General features: G+C 44.3%; 1 protein-coding gene across 2 annotated transcripts in view; it reads right to left on the bottom strand.

Moving 5' to 3' along the window:
- The window catches only part of GPM6A (glycoprotein M6A), a 196,203-nt gene that overhangs the window by 86,178 nt on the left and 95,646 nt on the right, over window positions 1-14,379 (bottom strand). The window contains exon 1 of one of the 2 annotated variants that reach the window (XM_054566200.1): window positions 9,447-10,046. The exons of the other annotated variant lie outside the window; for it this stretch is intronic. Coding sequence (XP_054422175.1) covers window positions 9,447-9,483 — 37 coding nt within the window. The 5' untranslated portion in view covers window positions 9,484-10,046. Of the gene's footprint in view, window positions 1-9,446; window positions 10,047-14,379 lie in introns of those variants that run through there. 2 annotated transcript variants of the gene reach the window in all.

Raw genomic sequence — 14,379 nt, 5'->3', positions numbered from 1 at the left:
ATAAATCACAAAAGAAACAAACAAACAAGTACATGAAATGATCTTTTTTCAAGGTTATGGCTTTGGCTTGGCCATATAATTGACACGTAAAGCATGACGTTGTTTTAGATGTTCAGGAAGAACTCACTCTGACTCTCACCACATAATGGCATCACATCTTTACCCCCAAGCATAAACTGATAACTAGTAGACCACAAACCAGTACAGTGACCTGCAGGATGATGTCGTGCGGTGATACTCCTCGCGCACCTTCATCATCGACTGGCCCCGCACCCGTTTCTAGCCTGTGCTCTGTCCGCAACACCAGGCACTTGCTCAGGACTATCTCCTGGTATCAATATGGAAACTGGCCGCATGAACGACGATGGTAAAAGGAAATGTGTTTCTCCCTGACGTGCTAGTCATTGAATTTGTGATCTTGAAAACTGGCTGGCTAGATACAGCCTCTGAAAGGCCTTATCTTATTATATTGGCAATAATTTTAAACTGTTCTTTCTTCTGCAATTGTGTTGTCTCTAAACAGCACTTCCTGCTGAACTCAGGGGGCCTAGTGTCAGCAAATTGATATGCCACTACGCTACATTTTCTTTATCAGCATCTTAGAAAGTGTTAAAAGCTATAATTTTCTAAGTTCCAGGAACCATCTGCTGAACTTGATAGCTTAATGTATTTCATTCACTTGCTAGAATTGTAATGTGAAAAATATGCGGGCATTTTAATAATAAAAACAAAAATCTGTTCATTTTCATGAAGGTTGCTCTGAAACTTTTTAATGTATTCCAGGTCAAAAATTTTAAAAAATTATTTTAAATTTAAATCTATTGACATAAAATGGAATGATGGCTGCTTTTTCCAAGTTGGGTTTAGCTGCTCTGTAAGATCTGTCTTTCTTTGGAAGAGGGTTTTCCATCCATCCTCTAGCCTGCATGGGGACCTCATTTTTTCCTTCTTCCTTTTCCTCCTACTCTTTCTTTTCCTCTCCCCCGGTCTCCACCACCACCACCATCATCATCGTCCTCCTCCTCCTCATCATCAGATGTTCAGAGCGCTTGGCAGTTTGGGTTCAAGAACAAAAGATTAAATCCATACCCGCAGGAATCTAGACTTTGAAAAGGGCGATGCGGCCTAACATACACATGAACGACTAAACAGTAAGAGCGGCTCTATATTAAGTGATAAACTTTTAAAAAATAACCTAGAACAATTCAAAAGAGTGATTAACCCTTTAGCATTCTTTAATTTTCAGTTCTGACTCTACCTCAAGGGAAGTTGGGAGGAAGTTGCTCAGTTATTTTTTAAGCAGTCACGACGTGTTAGGAGGCGCGGAAAGGGACCCGGGAGGGCAAATGCGCGTTTTCTGGACCGACGTCAGCGGGCACGCCTGCTAAACCCGCGCGACCCAAAGGCAACGGGGGAGAAACGAATGTGAAAAGTGGGCTTGGAGAAAACGAGGGCTGAATGACGCGCGTGACCTTACACAGAACGTGGGTGGAGGCGCAGGAGAGGGCCGCCTGCTCCAGGCGCCCGGGGGCACCGGCCCCTCCGCGGCGCGGCCGACCGCACGGGCTGCGGCCGCTCCCCCGGCTCAGGTTGATGGAACGGGGCTGAGCGTCCGGTTTCTGGGTTCTAGCCCTAAAGACTTCACGACAGCCTTCTGCTGCGGGTGGTTGGGCTTTAACTTCAGTTATTCTATGAGCAGCATTCCAAGTCACCCCTTACTGTAAAAGGATGAGAAATTTAAAAAATGGGATGGCAAGCCATCATCGGAATCTCTGAGGTATAAAGGCCATTAGGTCGGTCTGGGCGTGGTAACCCACGGGCACTACCGCGGACAGTCAGAACGTTCCAAAGCCGAGGCTGGTTTTCATGGACAGACCACGTTCAACGTCGAATCTAAGAGCTCCGTTGTTCGAACACTGCTCGACCATATATTTTTAAAATTAATTCCAAATTTCAAAATACTTACAGGTGTTTTATCATAAATAAATACAATTCTTTACTACTCCTGAAAAGAAATTTAAGTCTAGAATCCCGAAATTTGAATGTAAATGTGATTATTAGGGGAAAAATTATTTTCTAACTAGACACATTTTTTTCAGCCCTCAGAACTGAAGACTATTTCACTTATTAAGCTAAAATTCTCTGTGTGTCTATATAATTGTGCAAAGTTTTCTTCTAGTTGCCCATAGATATGCATTACTGAATAGCCATGGACTAAACAGTGTATCCATAAAGTTAAAGAACTTCTGAAATTTATTAGAAGACTATAATCAATATCAATTAATATTGACCAATTATATGACACTGGATATGCAATATGAAATGCTTAGGACAGTGTCTGGATTTTCAAATATTAGCTATTATAAAGGGGTTATCAAAAGTAGGTTCACAGTTGTGAGCATGCAAAACACAGTTTATTCTTGGACTATCACTTATTAATTATTGCATTATTTTCCATACAATGATAAGCTTACTTTTGCTCCTCTCTGTATTTACTATTTTTCCATGAAAAAGAAATTATGTTAGTAAAGGCAGCTGCCTATGGTTCAGATGGGCAATCACCAGATTGAAGTTAGGAACTGATACGGCACAGACTGTTAAAAATGAACGTCGATGGCCACTAATGGAAGAAAGATGTGGAGGGGTGTCTCAAAAATTGGAAGGAAATGGCTGAGTTTGGGAAAAAGAAATTTGGTCAAATACTATTTCTTATTTGAATTACTGACTAGAAATTTCCTCATTGAATAACAATAAAAATATAAACTATTATCAAGTTTTTCTTCTAGATTTTATTCTGTTAAGAAAGAATAGCTAAATCATTTATTCAAAGAACCCTTCTGGTGGAGGGAATAAATTGCATTAAAATAACAGAGAAATTATTTGCCAAAACAGTGAAATCTCTGTTGTTAGTGGAAAATAGTAATTAGCCAACATTTTTAATTGCTTCACTTTTACTTGAGGGTAAAGAAAAAGCAAACATGCCCCATAGCAGGTGGCAACGGGGAGAGTATATTTTATCTTCCTAGCAGATTCTCAGGGAAAGATTCCATCACATTGCTGTCTCGCAGAGGCAGGTACACCCAAAGATTACTGTTTCTCATGTTACAGGAATCTAAGTCCACAACCATTAAGCCACTTGCACTCTGTGTCAGAATGTCTTTCTTTCTTTTGGAAATTATTCTGGTTGTACACAGCAGTGACGTTCCAACGTTGCTGATAGATCTGAATACGCCTCATTGATAAGCAATCCTTCCTTTTCCCCCCGATCTCAGATCTTCTCATGTTGTAACTTAATTCCCTGGGTGAACTCTGCAAACAGACCCCAGCGTGCTACTGGCTTTCATTTTGACGCAAGTTAAATTTCCCACTCACAGTTTAAGAGAAACAAACCCGTTATCTTCTGTTTTTCTTTCTTATTTTCGCAGACGAAGAAGGAAGTCTCTTTCAGATTAAGAGTATCTGAGACAATGGTCACAACGTGAATAGATAACACATGGGAAAACATGAATTATTTTTATAATGGCATCAAGTCCACAGCTGCGCCACCTGTTCCTATGGATGCCATCCAAAAGGATTCAGAAACTAAGCCGGACCGTCTGCCCTCAACGTATGAAAAAGGGAATTGTCAAACATTTTGCCTGGGGGGAGGTGTGAATGTGTAGAGGAAAATGGAGGCCAAAATTGATACACTAGACATTATTTCCGGCACTTTATGAATCCCATATGTGCCGTTGCCTTTTGGATTAATTAAAAAATAATTAATTTCTAGGCACCGTCTTGTAGTCATCACTCCAAGTCCATTCTGCATCAATATCTCAGTCCAGAGCATTGAACTTCTCACTTAGTCTCCGTCAATGTTTAAGATTAACTTTCAATTGAAGGAGTTAATGAAGCAACTATATCAAGCACTCTCATTCTACAAGGTGTATACACTCATTTTAATGACATTGTTTAAAAAGAAAACAACTACGTATATCCTTTATCCTAACAAGATGGTAGAATGTGTGTATTAAGCATTTTGGATTTCTGTGACAAATAGCACCAAAGTCATAGAAAACATAATTAGCAACTGATCCAACGAAAATAGAAGGTGATAAAATTCTAAACCTTTGTATCTAAACCACAGGAGCCATAATAACGAGAGCCATGCAAAAGTTTTGGGAATTTCTATTACATTTTATGAAAAGTACAGGTCCCTTTCCTCGGTGGTAGGTGTCTCAGGACTACACCGGCTGACCACACAAGGCTAGTTTCTTAGACTCCAGCACTAAATGCTGGTAAAAGCACAGCGGTGAGATCACAGGACTGATTTTCCTAAACGCTTTACAAAATCCAAATCTCTGATTTTTCCAGCTTTGTTGTCCAAATGTTGAGATGGCAGCTGACAATATTTACTGCAATGAAATTTGTCTACGCAGAACTAGACAAACAAGACAAGTTCCCTCTTTCACAGGTCTGCAAGTAGCCAATGCTCAAGAAGCAAAATAAGGCCAATTCTTCCATTTCAATGATCGTTCAAAGGCTTCTGATGTTGTTTTCCTGGTCTATGGATTTCAATTCCATACTGTTAAAGTTTCTAATTCTGTTAATAAAGCAGACACTTGGACTCCCCGTGGTTCTTTGATTTCTTTGCAATGGTTCTCAAAATACATAGTTTACTATCAATACTTACTTACTGGTAGGTAATAGCTTTAGGGTGAACTAATTATTCAAGTTTGGGAATGACCAGAATATGTTCAAGACGAGCGTCAAGCTGAGAGTTAAGTACACAATGAGTATGCACTGGTTCAACTGCCACTTAAGTTAAACTTGGGGAAATGTTCTTAACAATAAGCCTCTTTACAGAAGACTCCTAAGGGAATCTGGACATTAGAGGTCTTTTATTGGAAGCTTTTTGATTCATTCCAATCACCTCATAGGCAACTGGAGCGGTCACTAAAAGAAATACATGGAGGGACAAGGAGCCCGTCAAGGATCACCTTTTCCCAACGCTCAGGACGGGAGTCCCACGGACCCCGCTCATCTTTGTGGATCAAGAGTGACAGGTCATCGCTTACAGGTGCACCTAGGGATTGGCCCCTCTGGTAAAGCTGCACATCTGGCCGAAAAGGCAGGGCTGGTGACAGAGCACCCAGCCATCCGTTACAGAGCCCAGCTGCCTGGCGGGGTGGGCGTGTGTGCTGGAGGCAGCACACGGAGGAGGGGGCGGCGGGCAAGCCGTTGCTGACGTCCAGCGAAGCGCAGGGTGTGGCTCACAGTCAGGCTTGGCCTCAGGCTGACGGCAGGGAACCTTGGCTCTGCTACTTGTTCCCTTGCAATGTTGACCAAGTTAATTTGTCTATTTGATTTTTAGCTTCCTCAATGTTCGTACCACTAGAGGCCATTTTGAAAGGTCAGTGAGTGAATTTATGGAACGTCCTTAGGCCCCTGACTGGCACTGGAATCCCTGGACGATTCCGGTTGGCCAGCATCCTCTGGTGCCCCAGGGCCAGAGCTGCCTCCCTTGCCATCGAACGTGGCGGTGTCCCTTCCTCAGGCATGACGTCTGGCGAAGGAAGGGCTGGGCACCACTGTCCTCTTGAGGTAACGATAATAACCCTAGTCCAAAAAATTTTCAGAAAGACTTTCAGTCAGCCCATAAATACATTATGTGTGTATAAATGTATAATGGAAAATATAAAATAAATATATAAAGTATATAAATGCAAAATGTATAATGTAAAATGTGAAGAAGGCATTCAAATATAATTGCACAGTGTTGTCAGTTATGAGAGACACCAAGATTGAATGTCCTTCCATCTAACTATGTCTGTGGGTTTTAATCAGTTGAGGATGGGCTGACGTCACATGTATGTTCACGGTGTTGGTCTGAGGCTCCACAGGGACCAGGAAACGGTGGCCGTGAGTGTTGAGAGAAGTGGTGGCCCTTTTCAAGCCAAGTTTGACCAGCTGCTCCCCCTAGCGACCCACCCTGGAAGTCCCCAGGGGCTGGTTCTCTTGGGGACCGGTGCTGGGAACGCAGTCAGTGTGAGAAGGTGAAAACAGAAATTCACGTGCTTCTGGTCCATCCCACCAGAAAACCCTGGTGAGTAAGGCCATGGCCACTCCCTTCCGAGCTGAGCAAACCTTTCTCACGTGATGTTCACAGTCAAAACTTAAGTCAAGGTGGTTTCTGGCTGTTTGGAACAGTTGGGCCAATTTATGAAGATTCCAACTTGCTAGCTCTTCCTGTTCATTGCTGGTTTTCTTTTTTATCTCTTTATGATTTTACCACTTCATCCGATTACCGTTTCATCAGCCAGCCTGGGTGCCCTCCTCCTCATTCAGGGGTGCTTTCACTGAGATTCCCTCAACGGCCCCCCACCTCCCTGGCCTCCAGAACATGCTTCTGGTTGCTCATCCTCTCCCGAGCAGACACCCTGAAATCACTTCCATCTTTTCCCAGGACTGGGCAAAGTGTGGCAAACACAGGTGCATGTCTCCAAGTCACACGTGTGCACCTTGTGAATCTTTGTAAATGCCTCTTCAGGCACTTTGCTCAACCCCTCTCTGGTAACTGTGGCTCTTGTTGCCATGATTTGGTGACCACTCAGTTTTGGGTAACAGTCGTGCTGGGCTTATCATGGCCATACCTAAGGGCCACGCTCAGAGCAGCCGCGTTTCTTTCTCTTTTTCTCCTGTCCTCCAAACCAGGACACTGTCGCTTTGGCTGAGCACAAGATACAGCCATTGGCTTGCGCTTAGAGGGCATGTTTTCCCAAAAACACACACTTCTTAAAGACTGGACTCCCACTCAGCATGAGGACGGCCTTGCCTCTGGGGAGGCGGGCAGATGTGACTGCAGGAAAAGGCTCAGGAGCCCAGGACTGTGTCACAGCGTCACACCAAGGCACCGGCTCGCTGGGCAGAGTGGCTGATGACGTCACCACACTTTTAAACGACCCTCTGCCCCAGGTGAACACACAGAGTTCCATCGGGGGAGTGTTAGGGCTGCTATCAATTGCCTTTTACAGGTTCAGAGGGGAAGGGAGACCTCATTGTGAAGAAAAATATATTTCTTAGGAAAGAGCTTTTGAAGTCCTTAGGCATCAGCCATATTATTTTTAAGTGTGCTTAGGAAACTGCCAGCTTCCACCTCCCATCCTAGTTGAATTTCAAAGGTAACATGGGTAAAGACCGACAGGAATAGACGTCCTTCTAATTTGTAACAGGGAAGAAGAGGTTTAAATTGTGAAAAGGGAGCGGAAATCATCTTTCAAATGGAAGAAAAACACGTGGTATCTGAATCATTACCTAAGAAAATCCTATGCAGTTTAAGAAAAACAGGCAACATGCTCACGCAAAGTGCTGCTCTCCATTAAAGCAGACAGATCTGCAAATCTGCTCACCCCAACTCTTGACCAAGCTCTGACGATCCCATCTGCTTGTCAGGGGGCTCCTCCAACTTAGATCTCAGCAAATTGCATATTGTGCCCCCCACCCCAGGCCTGCAGAGAAAGCATCAACATTCACACACAGCCTTCTAACAACAAATTACACAGAAAAGGTGTCGCAGGCATAGCTGGGGGAACAGGAGACCGGGATGGAGGAGAATTAAATCAGCGTTTTCTCAATTACGACATAAAAGCTTAATCACAGATACTTTAGCTATATACCTTTATATACTTTAGACCATTATACAACTTTCTGTTCATTTTTAAATGGCCATTTCCCTGCTGATCCTGATGTAAGTGTGCACTTGTCCATGATACAAAAAACCCCACGATGACAGACGCCCCGCCTCCTCACTGCTTCCTTCCCCGCGGGGGGAGGGTTTCCATGTTCCCCGAGAAAAACATCACAGCTAATTACATCATTTCTCTTCATTCCTGCACCCACCAAGCCTTTGCCGAGACAGCCGACCTGTTACCACAGTCCACAGTTTAGCTCAAGGTTTTATTTAGTGTAATGAATATCATTTGTCTATTTTAAATGATCCGCTTATCTTTCCTTGAAGAAGTTGACAAGCCAAAAAGCAATCTCATTATGTGATATCAAAGAAGATATTAAAATAAGATATTTTATTCCTAAAGTAGAACACTCAGTGGAGATGCCTTTTAAGGATGGAACTTACCCTGAAAATTGGCCACTTCAAATCACTGATGAACACTTAAGCTACTTGTTCATATAATACAGGTAGCTGAGTTTTTTTTTAAAATTTAACAAGCAGATCATGTGCAATCTCTGTAGACTATTTTGCTTCTACTACAGATTATCATTAATAAGTATGCTAATAACTAAAATTTAGACACTGATTTATGTAGTACCTCCCTCTATTGCTTATAGAAAACCTTTAAATATTTATTGTCATGGGGTCTGATTACGTGTGTGTATGTATATGTGTGTAAGTGTGTGTGTTGAGACCCAGCAAAGCCGAATGGCTCAGGATAATTAAAAAAAAAAAAACTATCCTATGCTTCCAGGCAACCTATTTTATTGTGTGAAGTACAGCATTTTCTAAAACAATGCATCCTATCCATTCCAAATCACACGTGAGAGCAGCATCTTCTCCGTCCTGCCCTTAAACATCGCCTCCACGCAGCACTGCCTCTGCCGCCGCTGCATCCCGAGGACGCGGAGCGTTTTCTGTGACATTACATAAGCCTGAGAGCAGCCAGGGGACAGGGCTGCTGCTGCTGGTGTGAGAGCAACGGTCCCTCAAAGCCACCGCTCGACACCCCCAAATTCTCGGGTGTCGGAATCACTTGAAATTGCCAATATGTGGTCATTTTCAACCTACAGAATGACAAGTTCACATTAGCTTACATAAACAGATCCACCTACAGAGGCTAAAAAATGCATCCGAAAGTGCCCTGGAGACCCCGAGCAACTCCCCAGTCGGCGACAGTCCTCTCTCCGGGAGGGGAGGCCTGGCATCAACGCACATGGAAAACCCACGAACCTCTGCTTCACCTGCGTTTAAACGGCATTCGTGGCAAAAACAAACAAGCGAAACTGTTTTCAAAAGGCACCCCAACCAAAACGTAATAAATAAACCCTGGGTCTTTGTTCTGCGAGGTGTCCTCTCCAAGGGACCGGTGACGGTTACATCACCAGGTTTTTAGCTGCGACCGACTCCCCGTGTTGCGTTGTTGTGCTCCGGCCAGGAATCCCCGCGCCCGGCTCGGCCAGCGTGGACGCACGAGAGAAATAAAGGTTAACAAAGGCTGGTCTGAGGACCAGCCCGCAGCAGTGCTGCCCTGCTCTTATCACTGAGACGAAAGATTTGCAAACTACGACCACATCGCTGTCCGACATCACTGCCCGGGAAAAACAGGCGGAGGGGAGACAGAAATGCCTTCCCAGGGAGCAACGCTCGGAGCCCCACTGCCAGGCGCCTAAGGCAGGCAAGGGGGCTGCTCAGTCATGACTTAGCCCCAGATAACAACCCTTTATGAGCACGGTACCTTTCTGTGTCTGTCCCTCTTCCATATTCTCCTCCATGGCTACCTTTCTTCGGTAGAGTCTGGTCCGCGGAATTAAGCAAAAGCTGGATCAGATGCTGGGAAGCCTGGTGATTTTCCGCCTCTGGGAGGCTCCTGCAGCAGTGGCCGGAGCGAGTCCTCAGAGCTGAGCTGAGGCTCCCTCGCGCCTCTTGTTTGCTGGGAGACAGGCTGTCAAGCGCAATTTCATTCAAATTACTCTTCCGTGAAGATTATCAATTTTTCTTCTCAAAGCTGCCCATTGTGTAGCACTGTAAGCAGGTATTCAAGCAAAGAGCCTGAGAATTTTGGGGGGAAATCTGGTCTGAATCCCAGGAGCAGGGACTCTATGATTCATAAGCCTTGCTTTGCATTTAAAGTGAGGAAAAGGAATTGAGGTTTGTATGGAAATCTGGGCTTTAAATTGGAGGGAGGCTGGGCTGCGAGCAGATGGAGGGGTGTCCGCCAACATGAAGCAGACCACCACCCCAGAATTCCCCCCTTCGCCGCCAGAGTGGGAAAGCCCAGACGCCGTCCCTTCTTTATGCCGCGGGAGTGGCTGCTCACCCAGGCAGATACCTTGCAGAACGCGTTTTCCTTTCTTCTCCTCAAAGGGTCTAGTTAATTTGATTTAAAAGTGCCCCCCAAAGCATGCAATTATACCATCTCAGGGTTTAATCTGTAAAAGGTTATTATGAAGGGTGGACTTGTAAGCTCACACCTTTCGGATTTAAAAAGACGTAGAAGTATACGGTTTTCAAAAGAATTAAGTATAAACCTTTAAGCCTGAAGATATGGTTTAAGTAGTTATTTTTCTTCAGTGCCATGAGACGCTTAAAGGAAAGGGAAAAACACCCACGTTAAATAAAAGAATCTATTGATGTCTTTATAATTTATTGTTCCAATTTCAGACCACCAAAACTGCTGATTTTAAAAGGGAATCTCTTGAAAGAGAATTGTTTCAAGGGTCATTACTGGGGAATGAGAAGGAAGACATTCCAGATAAGGAACAAGGGGCGAAGCAATTTAGAACGGGCGTCCGCAGTCTGATTTGGAATGCAAATCCCAGCGCTGCAGTCTGGCACGAAATTAGCATTTGTACTTCAGCCTCGGAGTGACGGGGCCAACCCGAGGGGCTCAGGGCTGCACAGGAGGGGCAGGAGGAGGCAAACAGTGTCTCCTTCACGCGGGGAATAAACCTCTGCCAGAATCTAAAGGAAAAAGGACCCCTGTCTCCGTCTCCGTCTCTCAGCAGCACAGGCACACACGACTGTATTCCTTACCTCTAATCGAAAATAGTTCCCGTCCGAATTATCTACAGTACGTGTTTCTTGCATTAGGGGATGTATTCCACATACATTGTAAAGAGTGGGTCAGTAGCATGCTACACACCACCCTCTGAATCATTACAAAAGCAACTATTTAGAAGAAAGATATTTTTAAAAAAGATTTTATTTCTTTTCAGAGAGAGGGGGAAGGAGGGAGAAAGAGGAAACAGCCACGTGTGGGAGCCTCTAGTGCACCCCCTACTGGGGACCTGGCCTGCAACCCAGGCACGTGCCCTGACTGGGAATGGAACCAGCGACCCTCTGGTTCTCAGGCTGGTGCTCCATCCACTGAGCCACACCAGCCAGGGCCAGAAAGAAGCAAGCGAATTCTTATACAACATACCACTTTCTTTCTCGTGATTTCTCATAGCAGAATGTTTAGACTTGTTAATTCTATAATCATTTGCATTTATTTTCTCCAGTCAAATGAGCTGAACCCATAGGTGAATATAATTTAAAGAAATCCAAACCTATGTCTCCTGCAGGTGTTCGAATCTGTGCTCCCAGGTCAGGGATGGAGAGGAGGGCCCACAGGGAAATCAAAGCGCAAACACAGCTTCCAGCCTCCACGGACTTGGGGCTGGGCGACCGGCCCACGTTAACCCATTTATAGAAACAATAGAGAAAGTGTTATCTGGTCCCATTTTACGGTGGAAAAACTGAGACGCGGAGAAACTCAGGAGCGGGGCCCCTCAAGGACCAGGTGAGTCCTAGAGGCAGGTCAGGGTCCGCAGCTCCGACCGCGGCGGCCGCCCTGCCCGCTGTCCCTCACCGGTGCCTTTGCCGGCCTCCCCCATCAGCCTCAGGTCGCAGCGGTCTTCTCTGCACACAGGCAGGGGCAGCGGAAAGGGAACAGGAGGGGGAAGGGAAAATACTCATGGGGCAAGATGAGTGCACAAGTAACTGTGGCTTTCTTCCCTTCCGGACACTGAAGCGGAGCAACAAATTCCAATGATGACCACCTGTTCATCTGAAACGGACTTTTCCACACCAAAAAAATGGGTACCAACAGGAGACAAGAGCAACGTACACAGGTTTTTTAAATAGACAAGAACCACCTCAGAGCCTAGCGGGATGGACTCGCGCAGAGAAATGTGCACAGGCAGCTTCCGACGGCAACACCGCGTCAGAGCGGAGGTTAATTTTGTGATTGCAGGAAAATCCACGCAGCACAGAGGGTACCGTGTTCCCCGCGTCAAAAGGCACAGTCCTGGGGCGCTGGGGACCTTCACACTGCTCTTCGGCCGTCTCCTCCCTTCCTCTCCAGAACTTCCCGCCCACCCAAAGGGAAACTCTGTCCCCCTGGAGCGCGGAGGCCCGTGTCCTCTCCCTGTTTGAGGGCAGTTGAACTGCTGCGGTTGATGGTTGGCTTTAGAACTGTTTGTTGAAGTGCTGGTCACATGTGAACTAAAATTACTTTGAACAACCTAGCATCTGAAAACTAGTGAGAAAAGGAAAATGGTTCACATCATTGCAAACTAACTTCATAAATTTCTAACATATGCTTTATGAACCTTAAGAACTGACGATGCTTCTCTTGTAGGTCTCCCTCAAGACTTGTAAGTGGATATGACAAGATGTCTCATCTAGCGGATTTTTATTATATCACTTCGTATTCACCCCTCTTCTATTTTTAGTCATTTAAAAATATGAGTTCAATAGGTAATAAATGTTACCTGTTAACATTTATATAACATTTATAAAAATAGGAGATAATAAATGTTAATCTCAATTTCCCTTTCAAATACTGTCTAAGAAGTATTTACAATCGATAGCCCTGATTTCCTGTGTCAACCAAAAGACACATTAGTCACTAAAACTAAGCCCATGGTAAGTCCTTCTCATTTTTCCTAATTCATCTTAATTTGGAGTTAGCTCTTTCTTTAACACTTCATCTTCTCTTTATAAATATTTTATTATATAAACTGAGGAAATACTTACATATTCCTCTAACATATAATTAATCATCTTTGTGATACAATGTTCAAGATACAGACAAGAAAACAGAGTCACAGATTAAACAGCACATGGAGGATCGCAAATACAGGGGAAAAAATGGTCAAGGCCCTTAGGGGAAGACACAGAAACAGGACCTGTGGAAACATGATCATGTGAACCAAGAATATAGTACACAGGGTGCACAGATATGAACACTGTTCAAAAACTGCTCTTTTTTTCCTCAAATATTTTGGACACAGATCCAACACTATCTGAAGAATAAAATGTCTTAGTTGGTTTCTTCCTACATTTTGACAAAGAAAAAGAACGCTTTTTACTGCTGGTTTAAGCTCGAGGTCAGAAATTGACTTCCATAAAATCTTTTCAAAGAAAATTAAAATCACCGCGCACACTTGAATTTTTTTAATTATAAAAGTAGCATGGCATTCTTTGGAGTTTGTACAATTGTATACGGCAGTCCAATCGCAGAATCACCACGGTCGTTACAAGTTTCACTAAACTCAGGCATCACCACCCTTACTTTCTTTCATTTTTATTGCACAAATGTTTATTCAGCATGTTTATATGCATAAGAACTTACTTTAGGCAAGAGGGATACATACCTCTCACAACGTGTAAGGCATGTCAAAAATCGCAATTCTGCGTGACACGTGAAAACTACTGTGCACACAAAAGCCCAGGTGCTACGGGAGTCTACAGCAAGGACAGCTAACCTGCTCTTCCACGCTGATGGTTGGGAAAGTTCTCTTGCTTTTCTAAAAGGCGTAGGTTGACCTGACTTTCAAAGGCTGAGCACCCTTCTCCAGGCGGCACAGCTGGTGAATGAAGGAATTGGGATTTGAATTTTGGTCTATTTATACATTCCTCCCCCCACCCCACACACACATAAAGATAAGTCATTCAGTACTTAACACATCCACCAGGCGGTTCATGTTAGCATGTCTTCATTTCTGAATAAAGTCTTAATGCTTCCTTAATGAGGATGGACACAGCTTAGACCTCGGTTGAAGGATGAATTGTTTCCTCCATTCATTTGTCCTAAAGTTCAGCTATGTGGAAATCTCAGTGAAGCCTAACTTTACATACCACCTTGCATATAACAAATGACAAGCCTATAAAAATAAGTAAATAAGAAGAGAGAGGGAGAGGGAGGGAGAGGCGGACGGGGAACACATGTCAGGCAAAGCTACAGCTTGTCAGAAGTTCTGAGGTTTGAAAGACTGGATTTAAGTCTTGCTTTGAATGTTCATGCAGGCACAGATGACAGAAGAAATCTTCTGAAAAAGCTGATTACACAACATGGTGTGCAGAGAAATGATGAGGAAAAATAAGACCCAAGGCTTCTCAGCTTCATAATGAGCAAGCTGATCTTCTTTTGCTTACACATTCCCTCGCAAGTCCTTTTATGGGTGAAGAAAGTACAGGAAAGTCTACTCTCCCATTTCCAGAGATCATCTCAGGTGACCTGCAAGTTCTTCTGATCTGATCGGGGGCAACTACTCACAGACCGACAGTCTCTCTCGCCCCTCACAACGCCCTCCATCAGCACGTGGGCGCCGACGGCTGAGAGGCAGGGAGGAAAAGGTACCTCCCGCCCTGTTACAGTGCCGTGTGGGATCTTACACGTCGGT

This window comes from Pteronotus mesoamericanus, unplaced genomic scaffold, assembly GCF_021234165.1.
Source record: "Pteronotus mesoamericanus isolate MK-2021 breed Mesoamerican mustached bat unplaced genomic scaffold, CSHL_Meso_final contig_169, whole genome shotgun sequence".
Classification (NCBI taxonomy): domain Eukaryota; kingdom Metazoa; phylum Chordata; class Mammalia; order Chiroptera; family Mormoopidae; genus Pteronotus; species Pteronotus mesoamericanus.
Note: the sequence above shows the minus strand (reverse complement) of the source record. Positions and strands in the feature narration are given on the sequence as shown.